Source organism: Musa acuminata, chromosome BXJ1-11 (assembly GCF_036884655.1).
Source record: "Musa acuminata AAA Group cultivar baxijiao chromosome BXJ1-11, Cavendish_Baxijiao_AAA, whole genome shotgun sequence".
In the NCBI taxonomy this organism is placed as follows: Eukaryota; Viridiplantae; Streptophyta; class Magnoliopsida; order Zingiberales; family Musaceae; genus Musa; species Musa acuminata.
Window position 1 is genome coordinate 31,193,411 of NC_088337.1, and position 23,303 is coordinate 31,216,713.

Genomic DNA, 23,303 nt, shown 5'->3' on the forward strand with positions numbered 1-23,303 from the left:
CAAACCGGCATAAGCCACTTAATCATGCTTGAACCGGTTCCATAAATGAACCCAACCCACTTCTATTGTTTTCAGCATTGGTTCGGTTGGATCAATTCTAATGTTGGTTATGCGTTTCGCATTATATATGCGTGGAGTCTTTTTGTTTATACATCAATTCTTTAAATCATATCATCTCGATCACAATCTCATGTAGACGACTTACATACACCACTGAAGATTAATACGTAATCCTTTGGACCGATCACGACCTCATGAAGATGACTTAATTACACGACCGGAGATTAATACTTAATCCTTCGGGTTAATACGCAGAACCGAACCGGCAAGCGATCCGACCCAGCCTTGTGACATGGGTCGGTGCGATCATTTATGATTTAGGTAACTATAGTTATCTAATTCTAAAAATTTAAAATATTAAAATTAATTTAAAATTTTGTATATAAAGTAAAAAGGATGATGATATCAACCAACATTGTAGGCATAAATATTTATGGTAATTATACTAAATTATGTCTACTTTAATTTATTATTAAGTCCATCCTTAATTCTAATTTCATGATTGAAGTAAATGTCCAATTAAATAAATAATAAAAAGTATAAAGTCAAGGGATTTGAGTAATCTTTTATTATATTACAAATAACTTGATCCAGCTTATCCAAGAATCAGTCGGTCAATCGATTTATTTTAGTTTTTCAATACATCCAATCTAATAATTAAACTAAATCAATTAGTGCTCTGATTTATTTTTTTGGTTCGAGCATTCGATTATAATAATTATTATTATTTCAAATTTGATATCAAATTTATTAAGATTTATAAGTATTTTAAAATTAGTGGTTGCCGAACAAATAATCCTAATACGAAAAAAGTCCTTTGTCAAGGAAGAAAACCCTTATAATTAGGGTTCAATTTTTCTATAAATATCTTATGTATTTTTATATTTTGATAGAGAGAAAACATGAGGATATTTTGAGTATTATTGAGAATTTGTGTGAGATGTGTAAAGGGAGCACTATATGTTATTTTTTCGTATATAAAGATATACAATGATGTTTAAAGATGATGTTATTTATGTATATAAAATATTTCAGACTTATAGAATATGATATATAAGGATATTTTTGGGATGTCCATAAAGGTGATATATGATTTTGTAAAGAGAATGAAAAAATATATATATATATTTTTCCAAATTTATATGAGAGTATATATTCTGTATGTTATTTATTTATTGATATTTATTTTTTTAAGTTTCTTTCTCCCAATAAAAATAATATTAAAAATGTTGATGTAAATTATTATATTGTTATATTCAATTGTAGTTTGGATCATATCGACGGGTTCTATCGGGAATAACATTCGATCCGAACTTTTGCCGTGATCATCTCGCGAGGTCCATGACACATTTTCTACTGTTACTGTCAACTTACCGGCCCTCGGCACCAACTATCATTTCGAATTGAACAGCTGTTATGACCAACAGTTGGAGTTATCAGCATCTTTTATTCATCAAATGAAGAAGGTTTCCGACAATATGACTCACAATCACACACTACGAATTCAAATCAATTCATATTTATTTGGATATATATATCTTCAATTGCATTACGTTTCTCCTGGTATTCTCAATTCATATGATATTAGTAATTATCATCTAAAATTCTATATCCATTCTCTATCTAATTCGTTGCCCCCTTTTTGCCACCTGCAAATGCAGTATATATATATATAATTAGTGTAGAAAACTGTGCACATTAAATCCTTCATTTGGACAGCGGTCTTCTACTATCGGATCCGAATCGGATATATTTTCACCGAATCTGAAACCGGAAAGGGTGAAGAGGGAGATGGAAAACGCTGCGCTCGTATTGTTTAATCCCTTATCGGGTCCCCTCCAAAACGGGCACCGGTGCCTTTCGTGCACTCATCACCCCTCTGCAGGCGTCCTCGCCTCGCTTTCCCCCCGGCTTTCTTCCATGTCTCTTTATATAACGGACACGGGGAGTGGAGACGACACTGGCTACTCATTAATTTAGAGAGCCCGAGTAACAGCCAAAGGTCCACTCCTCACCTGTCCCTCCTGTTCGATCGGAACCCTAGGATCCGGATCTATGGGCACCGATCCGCCGGAGAATCCGGAGGCGCAACGCCCCTCGCCGGCGCCGACGGCCGCGAAGCCCGACGGGGACGCGGCTTCCGAGACGTCGTCGGCGCAGTCCAGCGAGCCCTCCGACCGGAAGGACGCCGAATCTCTGGTAGGACGCCCCGTTCTTCGTCTCACTTACGACATTTTTTGGTTTCGAGTTCGAATTGGGCTCAGAATTGCCGGTTGTTGGTGTTGATTGTATTGATTGACCCAGGTCCTGTCGACGAGGAGTGAGGAGTACAGGTTTCTGTTTCGTCTTTCGCCCGATGATGTAAGCGGGATTCGAGTTTTAATCTGGCCGATACTTTGTTACCATTGTGCTGTTCATGTTATTTTCGTCTAGCTTGTAGGTTTTGTGGTATTCTTTTGAGTTCTTACATTCAGATTTGTGTGGAAACTCTGCTAGGATTACGTGTTTCTTTTTCATTGTTAACGATGATGGATGGATGATGAGCGGACATTCTCTACAGATATTTCTGGGCTCATTATCTCCAGGCAAATCTAGATTCAATATCAGAGTTCAGTGCGAGAATTTATTTATCCTATTTTCAATTCCAAACTTTCGATTTTGTTTTTTAGATTTATATTAAGAGAACTTCATTGAGGAAATGTTCTTTACAACCATCTCTGGAGCTGAACAACAATAGTGTCACAGAATCAGACTTCTTTTTCTGTCTCACCGGCTTGGACATTTCACTTGGAATCAATAAATTGTACATGGAGACATTTATGTTTACCCAGAGTTTACCCTTCTCACGGTGATGAATTATTTGTTTTGCTTCTAAATAAATATAAGAATTGCTATGATATCATTTTGACATTTAAAATACCAGAAGCATGTCACACACATTGTCAGGTAGCCTGATTTTGTGTTGATGGATTAGTTATTGTATAACTTTCATTTCGGATGCTTGGTTATTGTATATGCTCATGGTATGGACTGTAGTTTCTTTCATGTATTCTCTTCTCCACGAATTGCGTAGCAGGACATTCTGATTGTTATATAGGGTAAAATTTTGATTCTGTCATGGCACTCATCGTAGGTGCTTTACATTACATTCTTGTCTATGTGACAAACTACGTCATCCATTTACGATATGCAGTTTTATTCTCTTTCTGGTTCTTGTCTAGTGAAGGTTCTAATTGTGAACATTATATGTATAGGTTCTTCTTCAAGATTTTAATTGCGCAATCCATGAAAATATTCTTCTTCAGGTACTATTGCTTTTCGTGTATTTATCTATCATGCTTGGATTACCTGGCTGCTGAATTACTTAATCCTTTTCATTTTGATGCCTTGATTTGCCAATCCCAAATAGTTGGGACATTATGGCTTCTTGTTGTTGCTGTATTTTGATTCTTGATTTACTTAAGATTGACAAGTGCACAAGTCACCATTTTGTTCATGATGGTAACAAACGATTTAGATTTATAGTAATGTGTGCTTTTTTTTGGTTTTTCTCACAGGGGCATATGTATTTGTTTACCCACCACATCTGCTTTTATTCCAACATTTTTGGATTTGAGACAAAGGTAAACATGGAATATGTTCAACTATTTAAATGCTTTGAACTTCTATCTTGTTCTGGTATGCCACCACATATAGTAAAGATTCCTGTTGACATTCATTTGATGTTATATAACGTGACACTTGTTTGGTACTTGACCAAAATTTATTTGAGTTGATTTTTTTTTTCTTTTTTTGAGAGCCATGAGCATGTTTTGAATTTCTTATGTATGTTTGAGCTTCTGCTGTTGTTTCTCAGATAATGCTACATACCAGTTACTACATAGAATGATAATTATATGCAAGCCTTTCTGTCTTATTCACTTTTTTGTTATCGTTAATGCCTATGCCTTTTGGCCTTCAGTAGAGATACCTTGTTTATTCTTACAGACGCTTATCATTTGATTTTTAATGTTTTCCATTTGAATTGGATAATCAGTTTCTCCTGGTACATACTTCTCATCTATGTACCATGTGCTTATTGAACTTTTTTAACCACAGTGTTCTAGCTTCATTATTGTTCAAGCCTTGAATTTTAAATGCACTGGATTGTTTCTAGGGATGACAAGGAATTGGATAATATTTGAGTGAATCCGATTAGAGCTGGATTTGGATTCAGTACAATCTATGGCTATATTCTAGTATTACTAGAACATGTTGACTTGGTTGCAACAACATTTTCTGAAAATTGTTTACATTGTAAAATGTTAATTGGTTTTATATGTTGGCTTACAGCCATACCGACCCATTCAAAACTATCCTATAAAAAGTTACTTTTTAAGTCCAACTGTGTCAACATTTTGTTTGGTATTCTATTGGCAAGAATCAAACTGCTTACTGATTTTCCTAGGTAATTGAATCTAAAAATTGAATGGATGTGGGAATTAGGTTCAATGGTTGAGATAGCCTCAGTATCCGTACTATTTTTGGTTATTTCTGATGTATGTTTCTAGAGACATACATATTATCTCTTTCATCCTTTTGACTGTGGTAGAAATTAGCATTTGGCTGGCATGACGGGTAGAAGTTAGCATGTTGCTGACAGTCATCCATTCTGCTCTTGATAATTGATCTAATAGTTGCAAGCTTTTGTTGTTATTGTTGACTGGACAATTTGATGTATTAATATGGTTTTGTTGTACAGAAAATAATTCCTTTCCATGAGGTAACTTGTGTTCGTAAAGCAAAGACAGTTGCAATCTTTCATAATGCCATTGAGATTCTTGCTGGAGTGAAAAGGGTAACAAAGCTTTGAGTCAACCGATATCCATTTTTTCCATTTGTACACATTCTGACATAGTTTGTCCTTTAAGGTCATTTGTGCTATTAATTTGCTGGTTACTCAGAGAATAGAAACAGTGGACATTTCATTGTTGGCTATAAATTTCTTGTATATTTAATTTATAATTGGCAGTACTTTTTTGGATCTTTCTTGACTCGGGATGAAGCATACCGGCTTATTGTTGATGTCTGGGTGCAACATGGTGGTGACGTAAGAGCCCAGGTAAGCAGTTCATTTTTCCCTAATATGTTGATTATGTTTAGATGTTTATTGAGGTTTTGATCAATATTTTGAAGCAACATATATGAATGCTCTCCACCATGACAGTTTTTTTTTAAATATTAAACAGTGTACTATTGCCAAAGTTTTAAAACTTGGTATCACCAACCATGCTGCATCCTTGTTGGATCGATTCAGTACTTTATGCCTTAACACAGCAATGAAAAACGATCAAATATTGTTTAATTTGTCACTGTTGACTGATATGGTTGATACTGCAATATACCAGTACATGGTCGATGCATAATGATTTTGTTTTGAAACCATGCTCGTCTAGTGCAAGCAATTGTTGAGGGCTTTAGTACAATTACATGCTGTGTATGTACCTGTATATGAGCAGACTATATATGTCGCATACTTGGAAATCCTGGCTCATCGTATCAGCATCAGACTGAATGGCTAGCATAAAATCCATAGCTTGCGGGCTCTAAGATAGAGACCAGCTATTGCATTAGGCAATCCTTTTTTTTGGTGACAGACATGGTTTCCCATTAACAGTTCTCCAACTACTGAGTCCTAGTGGATGGCTTTAGGAAATCGATTAAAAATTAGTTTCTAGTCGATATTTTGATTGTGGAAATATTCATGGATTGAAGTGATAATATAGATTGGATGATAACTACTTGTTACAGTGAGGTTCAGCCTTGACCTAAACCCTGAACATTACCTCAAACTAGCCCCAGTGTCACCAAAGGGTTTGTTTTTGTCTACTGTGGGGTCAATCCATGCTAATTGAATGGGTCCTGTTTAAGTGACACAAAACCCTTGGCAACATCTGTCGGTTCTGATCTGGATTATGAGAGCATAAAATTAATGTAAATGGTTTATATGAGGATCATTGTCAGCACTACGAAAGTCAATAAGAGAAGAGGACAACAGTTAATAATTTATTTTTTTTGCATTTTCTAGTGATTTTCAGATTTTTGTGATTATTTAAGTTGCTATTCTAGGCACTAGCAGTGTTCCTTACCGAGTCTAGTTAGTCTTCAAAAATCTTATCCCAGTCGTTGTTATGCAAGTTATTTAGCTATTAAGAATTTGTAGAGTTAGTTACTTGAGGTCTTTGTTATCGAGCTTTTATGGAATGTTGAGCTTTTAAAAATAGGGAACAATTCACCCACGACTTAAAAAAAACTTCTACTTCACTGAGGTTTTATGGAATAACAAACTATTAAAAATAGGATACTTTTCGCACAATAGTAACTTCTGTTTCTTTAAGAAGCCATGTCTTATAGAGGTGAAAGTTATTGTAATTTGTCATTTTCTAATTTAGATGTCAAGTTCTTTTTGACAGAAAGAATCACATACCTAACACTTTTGATGTTATTTTTCATTATCCCGTGTTGGAAAAGATACAGCTGTGCCATGTTATATAAGAGATCTGGTTCAAGGCACTTTCACATTATACAAGTGCTTGGATTTATTTGATATATTCATGGAATTCCATGGTTTCCCATCTTGTAGGAGTTGAAACTACAACTAAATTTTATGTTCAAGAATTTAATACAGTTGTACTTATGGATCAAGCTAAACTAGCAATTAAGAAGGTGGATGATTTCCTCCTATTGAGAATGAGGTCAAGTTGTAGTTGCAGAAATCGATTATTTGATTATTTTAACTCTGTTATTAGAAGCTTTTACATATGCATTCCATTATAGAATTCCTTTGTCTCAATTATTCAACTTATGAATCAATTATGCATTATTACCCTGTTTCTCTTTAGGATACAAAATTGGAGGCAAGCAGTCAAGACGATGCCATTATTATATTTGACAAAGTGAAGGGAGGTAAAGCATTGCTAGATGATTCATCGTCTTCGAACAGGTTATGCTTGTGAAAATTAGCTGCGGCCTGTGGGATTTTCTATTATCACCATATATTGATTTAATACTTTTCTTTGGACCAGAAGTAAGGATGCCAAATTGTCAGAAGAATTTAAATCTATCGCTAATGGTAAAGTTGACAGCGACATTTCCATAAGGCTTTTGGAAATTCAGGAGAATGGAGGTGAAGAAAATGTTAACAAGTCATTATCTCAAAATCCTTTTTCATGGACCATCGAGGACATTGATGCTCCTAAAGGTTCGTAGTGACTGGCATCTGTCAGGGTATGTCATGTCACAATTTATTCATGATATATGAATACTTTTAAGAACTTTTTCATGTAATAATTGTTTTTTTTGGGAGGAAAATCTTTCTGTTTCTGAGTTTCTGTATTATCAGAAAATAGTTACTTTGTTCTCCGTTTATTTCTCTTTTGCATCAACCGATGGAATTTGCTTGGTTTACATTGCAGTACCTGAACATTTTGCAATTGTTGCTGAGTCAAAGTTTCCGGTAATGAAGAAATTATATCTATTGAGACACTAGTTCCATCATGCTCCATAGACTTCCTAATAACATACAAATTTTATGGATATTAGCTCCTTGTGGAGGATTTCTTCAACCTATTTGTCTCTGATCGTGCTGCTGACTTTTTGAAGGATTTCCATACAAGATGTGGTGACAAGGGTAAAAAGCTCAGTTTAAGGCAGATGTTTTGATTTTGTTACTTGTTTTATCTTTGAAAGTGGTAGATGGTCCTGAAATTATTTTGTATGTTCATGCATCAGATTTTCAGTGCACTTCTTGGCATAGGCACGAACAATTTGGGTATACCCGCAATGTTTCATTTCTGCATCCTGTCAAAGTATATCTTGGTATGGTGAAATTTTCCTCATTTACATTGGCACTATTTTAGATTTATACTTGTGGAGTTGTACTGTGCACTTTCACTGCTTCTGCTTTCAAAAAATACCTGTCTTGATTCTTTTAGTCGTATTTAAGGTGCTAAATTTGGGAACTGTCAGGAGGTCCAGAAATTTCACGTGTACAGAAACAGGTGATACATATATATTCTTTTGTATATATTTTTGAATTGTCATAATTGATGTTATCATCATTATTTAAGCATTTCCTGTTGTTGTTTCACCTGCTATAGACCACAGCTTAATAGTGGAAGGCTTTGTTGAAGATCAACAATGTTTAATGACTATTAGAGTTTCTATCAGCACATCCTAGAAAAAAGGGCAACCTTGTACGCAAGGTTCTTCCCAATGTGACATCTATGAAGGGTCAACGACTCAACATATTATCTACTTAGCTAGAATTGCTTAAGTTGTGAGACACTCTACCAATATTCGTATGCAAAGGGTCCGTCTAAGTGTAACATTGCATAGGTCCCAAAGCACCGGCAAAAAATAAATGATGTTTAGTTTCAAAGATGAGTGACAGACAAGTTTCGATGACTTGCTCAAACATAGCATTCAAGCAATTCAGCAAATCGTTGGAATACATGGAGAAAACAAGAAGTTTGGAAGAAAAAAAAAAAACAACCGCAAGTCCACAAATGGTAGCTCAATCGAGTGTTGGGGTGTTAGGAAAGCCTACGCACACTTTGCGTACAAGCATATGAATCTAAATAGGGTCCAATGCTACCCTAGAACCCCATCTATCCCTGTGCCACTTGGAGGGTTCCAAGGTGTTGTGATGGGTGATGTTTCACACCATAGTCTTGAGAAATCAAGCTGCGACATGCGAAAAACAGGGAAGGTTTGGATCAGTTTTGCTCTGCTCAATGAGCAATCACTGTGCAACCTTGCAAACTCCCTAAGCTTGCAAAAACCAAGGAAAAACACACAAAATCTAGGCAAAACATAGTGCCGAACAACTGTACAAGCAAACATAAGCGACGAACGGTTTATTGACGAAGGTGTTGTGGGCGTGCAATAGTCGTCCGTGACAGTATGTCTTATTACCCTTACAATTAAATAGGCTATTTCTGTGAGTCAATTCTAGTCTCCTAGATTGCAAATAAGTGATGTTGCCCTGACACCATGACACTATGGCTTACCCTCTTCCATTAGCACACTACTATTGTTACAAAATTCCTAAACTATGGAATAGAGTTGTCCGATGTACGTAAGGCTAGTTACAAGTAGAAAATTTTATCTTTTCTACTCTTTTCAAAATAATGGCAAGACAATGTCTACTTAGGTTAGGAAGTTTTGTTCATCTCATAGATGCACATGAGTACTTAGTTTATGAGGGATTGGTGAGGTTTGTGAGAGGTGAATGTTTATAGTCTTACCTCTAAATATAGAGATAGAGATTGTTTCTATGACTCGAACCCTTATCTTCTAAATCGCAAAGGAATAACATTGCTAGGCTTGCCCTCAAAGAGGCACATAAGTAAAAGGAAAATCGTTATGCCACTCTTTTGTTCTTTTAGAAATTCCAAATTTTTTTGTTATAGCCTCATTGTTTTGTTTTTCATTATCTAGAGGGACTTGTGAATGGGTAGTCCTGTTAAGTTATTAAGATACTATGAGACAGGAAGTTTTGAGATTATTGTGTATGCTTTCTTGCAATTTCTCTTTTTTCTTGAGTGCAACCTTTGACTTGGGTTTTTCTAGTTGCATAGGGACAACTAGGGATGATGATTAGTCAAGTGTTTTTGGTTATCCTGGTCTACCCAGGATGCAATGAGTCAAATTTTTCTAGTTGTAGTCTACCAAACCCTGTTAAACCAGGTTGGGTTATCCTTTAATAGAGTTTGCCACAGGTTCACTTAGGAAAATGAAACTCTTATTGGATTCAAATACCTGGATAATTATCTCCTGGGTGCCCCATCTACTGTTATTCCTGGTGTGAGATAGGGTGACAACGAGTTGGGTTATTTCAGATACCTGAGTCTACTGGACTCACTTAAACCGGGTTCATTAACCCTTTAATAGGATTTGGAATGGGAATGGTAGGCAACTAGGCAATTGATTTGGGTTTGATTTGTGTTCAGATTTCTAAATACCTAGTCAGGTTTGGGTTTGGATGAAATTTGTGGCACCCGACCTGGTGCCACATCCACAAATAATATACCATGTTTTTTGGTGAAATTTTAATTGAATGTATTCATCTTATTATAAATTGGGTGGGACCTTTTCTCCAACCTTTTTGGTCTGAAATTTAAGAAACTTCATTTTTGTGATGTGTTTAACTGGTTTAGGGTTCATAGGCACCAGATACATTTGGTATAATGATAGACATTGATAGTTCCAGGATTCTCATCCACTTAATTGTGTTCTATCCATAGTTTGCAATACTATACCGTACCGATCTGTCACGGACAAACTTCTAAACAGGGTGTTTGATGTAATGCTTATGTATGTCCGTGTCTTTTGGTATGTCCATGCTTTGTACAGCATGTAGAGGACGACCGCTTTAGGCTTGTAAATAAAGGTTGTGTCATGTGGACACGTGTGAGAGATTTTCGGTCTGTAATGGACCATTTTACCCTTTGTTGTGTAACTGTTCAGAGCTTGTAAAGTCTGTTTGTAATTTGCATTGTCTATAAAGTGTTTTTCGGAGATGTTTGCTTGTGGATCCCGAGTGAGGCCTTTTCTTTGTCCTGTTCTCTCTTTTGTGAGACCTAAGGGACCATGGGAGGCTTCGGGGAGGCTGACCTTTGCGGACGGACACGCAAGGGTGCCGCACGACTTAGGCAAAACCAGCTAAGTCCGTGACAGATGGTATCAGAGCGGGACAAGCACTCATAGAAACACTTAGCATGCAAACGTGGGGGACCTAGCGGGGCTGCGTTGAGGACAGTCAGCACACGCGCGACCGTTTGGGGGAAAACGGGCATGGAGATGTAGGGAAGAGGAGTCGCTCAGAGGAGCGGGCATCTGAGATTGACATTCAGAGGAATGGCCAACCCTTCGTGCAAGAGGCACCACGAGAACAGACAAGCTTGGAAGAACGTGAAGCGCACAAAGGTTGGGATGGCTGAGTTTGAGCTACGGCTTAACGTTGACAACTATACTTGATGGTGCTCAAGGCAAGCGAGGCGCTTGGTAAAGGATGAGACCATCCAAGGTGGAATGAGTTGCTCAACGACCAAAAGAGTTATGCAAAACTCACAAAGGTGAGGGGAATTGCTAGCTCGAAGAATTTGGTACTCATACATGGGCTTGTATGCGGACGACGGAATGTTCGTGGCCATCCCAAGGCGACCGAAACTCGGCGTCATGGAGCATTGAAACTTTCTCTTTCGCATGCAAAGGATACGTCCGTAGGAGGCTGAATGGTGCAACTAGTTCGGCATGTTGCTAGGCCTTGAGGGGTGCAACGGGGACTGTATTGACGTGGAGTCGCAATCTAGCAAGTGTGTTTGCAAGAGGCAGAACAATACACAGTTTGTTCAGCAGATCGGAGTAGTCCAAGGGGATGGTGGTCTCCGAAACGAAGAGAGATGTTGCTCCAACGGAACAGTTATCCAGGAGGGATAAGTCCCGGCTCTCCAGAGGGAGAATCATGTGGGATGGACCTCACAAGTTGAGGAGGAGTACCTCAACAAACAACAACTCCACGAAGCTCAATGGACTGAGCAAGCGGCGAGGAGTCGTCGCATGATCTCGCTTGAGAGAATGCATTGGTGGATGTATTGCGAGATCAAGTGGGGGAGCGACCCAAAGCAACACAAATGAAGGCACACTTGGAGTCGATATGGAGATCAGACTCAAGGGAGGGCTAACCCGTGGAATGGTGGGCGCGAGGGCCACCATCGACTCAATGCAAAAACGAGGAGCGGAGCAACTTGGGTGTAACTTGGCGAAGTACCCAAGCCGCATGAAGGGAGCTAGCATAGAAGATGGAACATGGACCAGAGGCATAGTGCTTTCCTTGGACAGAGGTCAAGGACATGAACTCTTGCAGATGCAAGAGCAGGATCATGTTGTTCCATGGGTCATTCATTCTGTCGGAATAGACTCATCTTGCATGGTGCCAAAGACGAAGGGAGCTTCTGGGCACATGCACTTTATCTCGGAGGAGCATTTGATGGAGGAACTAAGGCGACTCAATTTGCGGAGGCGAAGTTGGGATCAGAAGGCCTTAGCACGGGGCAAGAGGACACAGAGGCGGGTACTCTTGAAGAATATGCCACAGTGTTGTCATTCAAGTTGCTATAAAGGAGGCGGTGCGCAGCGAAGATTGTGCTGGTAGGGGTAGAGGCCCAGGATCCAGATAATGATGCACTAATTGCAGCGAAGTCGGGGGACTTTGGGAGCTACTAGGCGACGGACTGTCCTAGAGCGGTGCTTCATCGTGGTGTGACCCAAGAGTGGGTGGATGAAGGTCGATTGCCAGAGGAGCGAACAAAATCGAAGGTAGAGGAGACCCTGCGATGTATTGGCAGAGGCCACACATGGAGAGTTCACAATTCGAGTTTTTCCACAAGGATCAGAATGCAATGGAGAAGTCACCAGGAGGCGACATGATGCAGCGGATCGTGGTGGAACAGTTCGTGGCAATGCGATACACACGACTTCGCCCCGTGAGGGACTAGATCATACGGAGGTATGATCGGGAGCTACTAGAAGCTCCACTTCGGTGAACAACACGACGGCAAAAAGGGCTATGGATTCAAGGAGTGAAGGCCATGGTATCGCAGAGGCGGGTCTTCCGTGCGTGCATCGAATTTTGCATCGGATGAAAGCCTTGGTCATCAGCATATGGGAGCTGTGTTCCACCAAGGGAAAAGTTCGAATGCAAGTATCAGTGAGTCCCATGGGAGGGACTTGATCATACAACGATATAATCGAAGCAACTGGAGAGTTAGACTGCTCCAGAGCTCATATTCGCTTAAGGGAGCCCGACAAGTCAGAGGACAAGGTCGAGTAAGCGAACGTTGCTACCAAGGAAGCTAAGGAGAACAGAATCAGTGCAAACCCTACAACGTGATGGCAGAGGCCGTGCATGGGAGTTGCAGTCTGTTTGTCCATCGACCAAAGGGTGCTGCTTGGAGAACACAAAGGTGTTGAAGCAGGGGGTCGAAAGGGGCGAGGAAGCGACGACGAGTCCAGAGGGACTTAGTTACCCAAAATCAAGCATCAATTAGAATGGAGGTGGACTCGGAGGAGTACCACAGAGGCATGTCTACTGATTGTGAAGAAAAGGGATGCAGATGCGAGTCAACGGATAGTAGTGCCATGGGCATGGCAGTGCCATGGTACCGCAGAGGCGGGACTTCCGTGAAAGTCATTGATCCCTTGCTCTCATGGAGGGAGAGCGCTTGGTCGTGAAAGGGGCCGAGGAGGTGGAGCATGCAGAGGCAAACTCCAAGTACCGAGACAAGGCTGAAGGGCAGAGGCCAAGGAACTTCGTAAGACCGGTGTCAATGAGTTTCTCATCAAGATAGCCGAAAGTGAAGGACTTCGGGTCATGCAAGAGTGCACGACCAAGGAACGAAGTAGTCAGTACGCGGTACTGGACCTTCGCTACTCAGGGGAGTAGGCGGCAGAGTTGATGGAGCAGACGGTACAATCCCAGAGGCGACCAAACCTATTAGAGAATTACTCCAAGTTGGGGTGAAAACTTCCCGCATTCCAGAAGTTCAATGGCATTGAGAAGGTGAATTACAGTAGCTAACTCAACGCAAGGAGTGCAAACACTTCAAGTGCTTCAGAAGCGTGAGCAAAGAGCAAGCGAAGGCCAGTAACCAGCTCGATGCATAGAGTACAACCTCGAGGAGGCGGGCGAAGTCAAGTAACCTTTGCCTTCTCAACCCTTAAGAGAATGGGCGAAACCGAGTACCCCAATTCTCTTATTTATCCAGCAGAGGAGCTCTGCAAAAGTTTAAAGACCCTTCGAAGATAATGGAAGACAATAGTTGTCAAATCCTCACCAAATGGTGATCAATGTTACTGAGAGTAGATTGTCCGCTTCATTTCCCAACGAAATACCAATCGAAAGCGGAAGTGTTGCGAACCTACTTGGATGTGACAACTAAGTGAAAGAAGAGTCAGTGAGCAAATTTTGTGGAGGAAGGACCCAAATCTTCAAAAGTTTGCGAGATGATGCTCGTTAAAAGCTCCAACAAGCATCCACCCAGTTCAAGCAGCATGAGGCATTTGAGAGACTGGCGCAGTAAGGATGGTCTTTTCCTTCATTTGAAGGATCCGCAGGAATCAACAAGGATCAACACAACTCAGCCAACCCCACACCGGAGTCAGAGTCATTGGTGAGTTGAAGCAGCATGACGGATCAAAAGGTTCGACGACTCGAAAACAACAGTGGAGAGCAGTTGGGAGCCAAGGGACGCATTGCAGCTGGAGCAGAAGATTGAAGACTCAGCAGAGGCAAGGAGTTGCAGTGTCGACAAAGGCTTCGACGAGGACGTCGAAGGAATAAGTGGGGGAGAATGTCACGGACAAACTTCTAAACATGGTGTTTGATGTAATGCTTATGTATGTCCGTGTCTTTTGGTATGTCCATGCTTTGTACAACATGTAGGGGACGGCCGAAGGCTTGATAGTCTCATTTTAGTTGGGTCGGTGGCCGCTTTAGGCTTGTAAATAAAGGTTGTGTCATGTGGACACATGTGAGAGATTTTCGGTCTGTAATGGACCATTTTACCCTTTGTTGTGCAACTGTTCAGAGCTTGTAAAGTCTGTTTGTAATTTGCATTGTCTATAAAGTGTTTTTCGGAGATGTTTGTTTGTGGATCCCGAGTGAGGCCTTTTCTCTGTCCTGTTCTCTCTTTTGTGGGACCTAAGGGACCATGGGAGGCTTCGGGGAGGCTGACCTTTGCGGACGGACACGCAAGGGTGCCGCACGACTTAGGCAAAACCAGCTAAGTCCGTTACAGATCGGTATGGGCAGTATGTACTGATCCGATAGAGGACCGTTACGGGTGGTACATTGGTACACCTTTGTACTGTGGTCAGTAACTTTCAATTTATTATGATAGATTTGGAATGCTCTATTCTCCTATTCAATTTGACCCATATTTTATATAAAAGAAAATGATATATCATACAACTTCATGTATTTCTTTTAAGGAAATGTGAAAACCTTTTTTTAAATGTAGATTGCTCAATCACTTCCCGCTGCTGCATCCTCTTCACTTTTCTGATCAGCATCTTAGTAGCTAGTCATGAAGAGAGCTATCTAACTTGTGGCAGCAAGAGCTCTAGGGCCATAAATGAATTGACTGAAAACAAATAAAAAATTTCTAAATTTACCTTAAATCTGGTCTGAACCAACTTGGTCTGGTTCTTTCTTCACCAGTTGCACTTTAATAACTGCTGCAATCACCCTTTTAAAGGATTTCTGCTTGTTATCAAGTATCAACTGGAACAGGGTTGGTTTGGTTCCCTAGGAAAAAAGTAACTGTCTGTATTGTGTGGCATCATCATCAATAATTCATAAATTCATAAATACCTGCTGGCTTCGAGTATGTGCCACGATGCTCGCCTCTGCAATGTGAAGCTTTAGCAGCCAAATATGGTCTCATCTTGGCCCTACAAGTGGAATTCCTAAAAGTCCAGTTGGCCTAAAAATCCAGTTGGAGCTTGATTCAGCAATTCTGGTAAATTGCATCACTAAACATCAACTCCCACCATGGGACATGTCAAATACCTTGGCTTGTATCTTTTGATCTGATCAGTCATTTTTTGTTCTTCTCTTGTTCTCACTGTTTTAGAGAAGGCAACCAAACTGCCAATTGGGCTGCAACTAGAGGTAGATTAGATAGAATGGAGGTCTTTTTGGAAGGAGAGATTTCCTTTGGATTTTGAATCCATTTTGTATGCTGACCTTTTGAGGTCATTTTGTAGACGTTTAACTTTAAAGATCTAATATATCTTTCCTTTCTGGATAAAAATGAAATATTTGAACTTTAATTGAACATTGCTCATTCAGTCATTTGTGATCCATAAATTAGGTATTAAGTTTTGCAGTTGTTGAATTTAGTATATTAAGGTTCTATGTCTTGGATATTACAGAGGATATATTCTATATTCCACCAACACTGTGGCCTTTGAGAAGATCAGAAAGAACAGCTTTATTTTGGGATTAGATGTGTCACTAGGACTTGGTTATTTAAGAAGTGGTCAGTGTTGCATAAATACTGATATTTGTTGGCAGTTTCCTCTTGCCCTCTTATGATGGAAACCAGGATGTGCTACTACTGCAGTACTTCTATTGTTGCCTATTTGACTTAACTAGACAATACCTTATTCCATGATTCGCCTTACCGGTCCGTATCGATGTACCGACCGGCTACGGGTATGGTATGTACCGATCTGTACCAACATACCGACACATGGTATGGTGGGGCATATCAACAAATCGGTATGTATCACCTGTATTGGATCGATATATACCGCCCATACCAGGTGGTATTCTACGATATGGCGAACCTTGCCTTATCCTATTCAAATGATTGTTTTTGCCTCTTAATTCTCATTTAAGTTAGTCAATATCACTTGACTGGAAAGGCTGATAGGATTTGGAGAACAAGATTTTATTTGTTTAATATTTTTACTTGGTTAGAAGGTCAGCATACCTAGAGCTTCTGGTTTAGTAGAATTGAATGTTAAGATTGAAGAACTGTTCTTGCTAGTATGATGGTCATGGGTAGCAAAATGTCATTCTGTATGGTACTATATTATATTAAACAACCCTCATCCTATGCTAGAACTCATTGCTAAACACATGTTATTGTGCTGGTGCAACCCGGTCCTGCCTGTCCTTATTTACCAATGCCAGAACTCTTTTTTTCCTCTGGATTTTTGACGTAAATGATACACTCATCATATAGTGGTTCAGTGGTCAGAGTTCATAATATACACGTGTATGTAGTTCATTACTCAGAAGTCATCAATACACAAAAGACAAGATTTTGATGAAACCAATCTGAAACTGTAGATTTCTGGCAGTTGCTAAAGTTGTCTAATATGTCACACACCAGTTTTTTGACTCAGTCTAGACCACTGAATTTTAGATGCACGTTGAAGTTCTAAGCTTCGCATTCCTACATTTATTTCTGCTATAGCTGAGTGATTAGGTGACTGGTAAATGTGGAAATTATCATTAAGGAAAAAAATATAACTTCTCTTATTATATCATTATACTAGTTGGTTTTTCCACTAAAACTGAAGTCTGGTTCCAGTAATGCAATTTGATTAGTGATGTAGCATTGTAGCTGTGCTGATGACAATCACAATGCATGTTGTTGAATTGCTAATTCTATATTCATGACTAGGCTTTCTTTGAGAAATTTTCATTAATAAAATATTGCTTTGTTTGGTCAATGATTCTTAAACAAGTGATCTTTTTGTTTGACCACAGCCATTTGGTAATCGAAACATCGCAACAAATTGATAATGTTCCATATGGGGATTACTTCCAAGTTGAGGTGCAAAATCTAAACTAAAGCTTATCATTCTTATACTTATCATCATTTTGAAAATTCTTTAGCATTTTTAACAATCAGGGGATGTCAATCATTTATTTGCGCTTCTTTTTAGATATACTTTGGATCATGCTTTTAGAACTAAGCAATTTTGAGGATAAGTTCAACTGGTGTATTTGAGGACTATAAGCAGTCAGGCATGGGCTTAATTTAATCTGTGGTTGCTGTTATCACCTGGTGATCTTAATGTGTTTCTTCCCTTCCCGGTGGACCTCAAACTATTGGATCTGATACTTCTGGTTAAGTTTTAGAAGCTTAATACATCAGATTTGATAAAAAAAAAAAGCTATAAATTATTACAAAAGTAATAAATTCAAACAAATTGAGTAAAATAACAAATTTTGCATTAGTTTGTATCCTGTGTATTATTTTGCAGAATTAGACAAATTTTACGTACTTCAGAGTTTTAATTCTAAGGATAAAACTGCTAGAAGCTCAAAGCAACATAATAAAAAAAAACAAAACAAAAATTCCTCATGAGTTTGTGTTCATGCAAAGTAGGGCTTATAAGCTTTTCTAAGATTAAGAAAGTAATTGTTAAATTATAACCTGAGGCATAAAAAATTAGTCATTTTAAATTTTAGTTTAAAACTTGAGGAAATCTATGACTGTTAGCTTTTTATCTGAATTGTTTCTTGGTCCACAATTATTGGCCACCGAAGCACCATAAAATTGGAGTAGCATCAACCTTAGAATATATGGTGCTTTTTGATGATAGATATCAACACTCAAAGTGAGAATGCATATGGCTGCTCAATTCTTGGTTTTCTTACATTTTTGGAAATCAGATTTATTTGCACTATTGCTCTTATATAACCGGAAGTATAGGACTTGTTATCCCTCATTTTGTTGATACAATCATTTACTATGTGCATTAGACTTAAGATGGCATGCAATTTGCGTAGTTGTCTTGTTGTCCCTCTTTCTCATCTCCTTAGAAAGATTATTTGAATATTTATTCACATCAATGTTTGTGTCATTTTTGTTATGATGGCGAACAAGTTGTCAAAATCTGTTAATCTATTCAGTTTCTGAAGGGTATTAAGTACATAAATTGTTGCTTCGAAGGTTCAAATATACAAATTGCTGATTCTTGAGGCATATATTTGCAAAACAGGCATTTTCAAATGTAACCACACAAGCTAGATATATATCTAGCATAATCCAAAATTGCAAATATTTGATATTCTCACTCTGAGATTTGGAAAACCTGTTGGTAACTCCTGTTATCACATCACACTATCATACCAATTCTTACCCAAGGTCTCAAACAGCAGTCTATCACCAGCATTGACAATCAATCAGATTGTTATTATGTTTTGTATTGGGAGGTATATTGACTTGTATTGTTCGCCAAAAAAAAATGATAGCCTAGTGCACAAGTCTCCCATCAATGCAAGATCCAACAATGATTAATCTAAGCAACTTTGCCACACAAGTAGAGAAACTATTTTCACCACTTGAACCTCGCTCATTTAGATTAAAAAAGAGCAAATCTTACCATAACATCATGACTCACCCTCCCCAATCTATATCACTTGGTGTCACAGAAAAAATAACAAAAGTAAATATTGGTGTGACAAGTAAATATTGGCTGATAGGTGTCAGGTCCAATCTGTATTTGGAACTATATATGGTCAAATACAAGAGCGACAATAGCATTTTACACAAAAGTGGAAATGTATAGAATCAGCTGCTACATCATGATGTGTGGCGTTCCTTTGGTGATAATGTGTCTTTCCATATTGGTAGCTTAGTAGTTCTGACATGCCATTGATAGATCATAACTCCCCTCGTCAATGTTAATAACAATGTAAGTTATGGGTGAAGTCATCATTTAGTTACCCAATAGTTCTTTTTAATTGCTAGGTGATTGGTGGTCAACTTTCAGGGGTTCAGGACATATTTTAAAGGGTTTCAAGGACATATGGAATTGTTGCACTTTTGTAGGACAGTAGGAGTATGCAAGCCAATTCAAATTCTTGGCCTTCAAAGGAAAAGAGCTTTCTTATTAATTGTCATTGTTGGATTATTGAGAAGTGTTCTTGCACTTCTGTAGGCATCTGCAGGCCAATTCAAATTCAAATAAATCTTGTTTAATACGGCTGGATTATGTTTAGCAAACATAATGTACAATGTTCTGTTGGTTTTTTGCTAATCGGAAAAAAAATCTTTGGTAGAGTACTAGGGTGAGAGACAAGATACATTCCATTGTCTGCCTTAATAATATCAGAGAGACGTTTAATTTTCAGACGTGGGCCAACGAGAGAGGGAGTAAGAAGTCTGCTGTGACATTCTTTTAACTTTTCCGTCTTAGTGTCTTTTCAAAAGATGGTACATAATGGTGGCCAATCTTCCAGGGAAAAAGCCAGCTTTTCTGCCGTTTGATATAATATTTCCTTTTGCGTCGAACTTTATTTCATGTTGGACTTTTGGTCTTATATTCACATTGTCATGTTTAAGTCTTTCATTTGAAAGCTGTTCTAAATGGTATTCATTTCTTGTGTTTCTTGTACAGGGGATCTGGGATGTGGAACAAGCTAGCAAGGGAGAAAATAGCTGCACTGTGAAAGTATATTCTAATGTGGCATTTTCAAAGAAGACCATGTTTAAGGGTACAATTGCAGAATTTTTTATTGATTTCTGTTAACTAGATGTGTTTTATTGGAGCATGCTCAAGGGTATGTTAAGTGTTGATTTATTCATGATAAAATGTAAAGTTGATGTGGTAGATAAACTTGAGGTTGTACTATGAGCATCATTACCAGCACAACTGCAATGTTAGATCCTATATCATGTTAATTTACCCTATCATCAAACTTACTGATGCTAAAGATCACGTGCCACCACTATTTTTCGTCATGGAATCATTTTCCTTAAGTTCTCCATTTAGGGTTCATACATAAAGTCCTTGTCGAAACTTTTGATGGAGTGCGGCCTTTGGATTTCAAGGTTGGTCACATGTGCATGATGTTGAAGCATTTAGTTCTCTTCATTTGATGTGCAGCTATATGGGTGGTTCTTGTCAAAAATATGAAGCAATTTAGTACCTTCTAGGGAATTTATCATTTTGCAAATGGCAAAACTCATCCTAATATATACAACAGCTGCTTGTGTTCCACTATATTCTCATTGGGGCATACAGGAAGAGAGAAATTTCTGCATCAATTTTTTGTAGACATCAGGCCTTGAGGTCTGAACTACTTACCGTCGGTCACAATTGATGCTAAAATATCTATTCCCTGATCATTTGCTCCTATTTATTTTTCCTACTTATCAAGCATTTAACTGTTAAGACATATATAACCTTTTAAGAATGACTTTACAGGGAAAATTGAGCAATCAACTAGGGAGGAGTGTAAAGAAGTTTACGCTACTTGGATAAGCATCGTATGTGTCAAATGATGAAACTTACCTTTCTCATGTTTTCCATGCTAAATTTTGGAAGGAAATTACTGATTTTTAATATTGACATCATTACATGTTCTAGGCTCATGAAACGTTAAAGGAAAAGAATATTGGACAATTGAAAGGTTTGTGTTCTATATCTTTCAAGATAGATATATTTTTTAAACTATTCGTTGGCAATATATTAGCTACAATTGGTTGATATATTCCTTCTTGTAATTACGGGTATCTTTTATGATGATAATAGCAGGACTAGCAGAGCAGGATGCAACAATGGTTCATGAGAACAACAGTGAATTAGGAAGTCCCCCAAAGCTTGAAGGGTCAACACAAAATTCAACATTAAATTCTACATATCTTTCAAGGAACATCCATGATATAACAAACTGTAATTCAGGGATTGACAATCACATGAAAGAGAAGTCTCAACTATTTTCACCTCTGATGAGTATATTTAGAGAACCATGGGCAACCTTCTGTTCACATATGAAGGCACAAAGTCTGCTAGCTATGATTTTAGCTGTGGCATTTATTATCTTTATCCTAATGCAGGCAAGTTCTTTGCTTCTTTTTGTGGTCCTTATACTGCATAGAGTTAAACATTCTCATGGAACATGAATGATATCTTTTGTCGTGATTTAATGCACTAGAAGTTATGAAGAGTTTAATCCTATGTCTCAGCATCATCAAGCCAACTTAGAGGACATTATTTAAGAGGAAATTATGGAGGATAAGCATTTCCTCAAATATGAGTTACGCATTCCTAGGCAAATCAGAATAGTTGGATGCCATTCTCTGATAAGAACAATAAACTCTTGTTATAACAAGATATTGCTGTACTTTGTGAGACTGAGACATTGTATCACAGATGTTTTTTATTTGAATAATTAAACTGATTGCTTTTAAAAAATTTGGTAGAGTTCTCGGTGACAGCGAGAAAACATTTTATGGCAATCTGACAAACAACAATAGCAAAAACGGACATGAAAAATTATGTTTGCTGCAATCACATTTAAGCCTTTGTTTATAATAAACGAATCAATGCTTGACAATGGAAGAATGAACTGAATGATATCATGATTTTGATGTCTGTGCAGAAGTTGGTGCCAAGTCTGGGTATTATGAGCTTCAGTTTATATAAAAAAATTATTTTGAAAATTTCTTTTGACAACAACTATTATTTGTCTGAGTTGCCACTAAGTTATCCTTATTTGATGATTTTTTTTTTCTGAACTGCATGTAACTTGTATATTTACTTGGAATGTGCTGTTCTACAATGAGTTTTGGGAGTATAAGCAATTGAATATGTTCTATAGTTTGCAAATCGATTGATTCTGCTGCGTCTTTGGCTCTTTGGTTGTTTGCAGTTAAGCATCATTCTTCTTCTAGCTAGAGTTCCTGAGGTGCATCTGGTAACTCGTGGAAATTATAATATGGAGAACGTAGAGTGGTTAGAGAAGCGCTTTAACTACCTCAAGGAAGAAATGCTTATGGTGGAATCTCGACTGGAGCGGATGCGTCATGAATATGCCTTGTTGAAGTCTTATCTGCAGAGTCTTGAACAGCTGAGGGCCAAATCATGAATACAAATTAGGGATATGGAGCGGCACCTCAAATTAACCTCTTAACTTGTAAGTTTTCATCATTCTAGGCATTACTGAGCATGAATTTGCTAGGTTGAGTGCCTGCCCAAACTTGAGTTTTTCACGACTTAGATGCTCTTCTTCAACGTAATCATTATTTTCATTTCGTTGGGCTGTTTTATGCCATAAAGAACAATGTAGAGCAAATTTAGTGTTGTTTAGAGCAGTTCCCAGTTTTCACTTGCATTCATTTGCGTTCAGGAAAAAGGTCATGTGCTTCTTTCCGTGAACCCCTGTTGTGGCAGAACCATGCGCCTTATGATGCCCTTGTTTTTATTACAATCCCTTTCTGCAGCAATTTTCTTATTCGTTCAGGTGTCTTATTTTGTTGGTTTATTTCTGACATTTGCCCACATGTTCTGGCCCCAGGTTCATCTGGTAGCATTAGGTGACATCGGATTCTAATTTCCTGTTTTTCCGGGTATAAAAATAACTACAGGTATCAAGTCCAAGGTTCTGTAAGACATTTTACTTGTACCCTTGTATAGTTGACTGGAATAACAAGTTTGTTCGTCAAAACTCGAGGCACTTAATTTTTTTCGTAGGCTCTCGATGTTAACCCTATCTATTGCTAATGAGGCTCCGTGACTTATCTGCTTCCATCCCTGTAGTATATATTGATGAGAATTATGGGTTCTTTAACAGCAAGTATCTGTTAGTGGCTGTTTCAGCTGATAACTTCATCCGATTTGCATTGGAATATATTGCTGCATCTGGATGTTGTGTTGGTGAAATATCTGAA

At 38.3% G+C, this 23,303-nt stretch overlaps 1 protein-coding gene across 4 annotated transcripts; it reads left to right on the forward strand.

Annotated features, from left to right (window-relative positions):
* The first annotated feature begins 1,910 nt into the window (after window positions 1-1,910).
* LOC135597662 (protein VASCULAR ASSOCIATED DEATH 1, chloroplastic-like) lies at window positions 1,911-23,161 on the forward strand. Of its 4 annotated transcripts, none has more exons than XM_065090919.1 (19): window positions 1,911-2,259; window positions 2,365-2,421; window positions 3,315-3,365; window positions 3,618-3,683; window positions 4,802-4,897; window positions 5,072-5,161; window positions 6,942-7,042; window positions 7,125-7,300; window positions 7,515-7,555; window positions 7,642-7,729; window positions 7,831-7,917; window positions 8,045-8,099; window positions 17,387-17,453; window positions 20,029-20,125; window positions 20,839-20,900; window positions 21,001-21,043; window positions 21,166-21,470; window positions 22,286-22,549; window positions 22,763-23,161. In XM_065090919.1, exons 1-18 carry the CDS (start codon window positions 2,116-2,118, stop codon window positions 22,499-22,501), a joined length of 1,842 nt encoding a protein of 613 aa, XP_064946991.1. In that variant the 5' UTR covers window positions 1,911-2,115; the 3' UTR covers window positions 22,502-22,549; window positions 22,763-23,161. The 4 variants fall into 4 exon arrangements, with proteins under 4 accessions (XP_064946991.1, XP_064946990.1, XP_064946989.1 ...); XM_065090918.1 differs by having other exon boundaries at window positions 22,931-23,161; XM_065090917.1 differs by having other exon boundaries at window positions 22,286-23,161.
* The last annotated feature ends 142 nt before the right edge of the window (window positions 23,162-23,303 follow it).

Bases quoted from the DNA above. Each gene is read 5' to 3' on its own strand.
- LOC135597662 (XM_065090917.1), top strand. From the start codon at position 2,116: ATGGGCACCGATCCGCCGGAGAATCCGGAGGCGCAACGCCCCTCGCCG. The intron at 20,126-20,838 runs GTACAATTGCAG...ATGACTTTACAG, and splicing joins AAAGAAGACCATGTTTAAGG to GGAAAATTGAGCAATCAACT. The intron at 21,471-22,285 runs GCAAGTTCTTTG...GGTTGTTTGCAG, and splicing joins TTATCTTTATCCTAATGCAG to TTAAGCATCATTCTTCTTCT.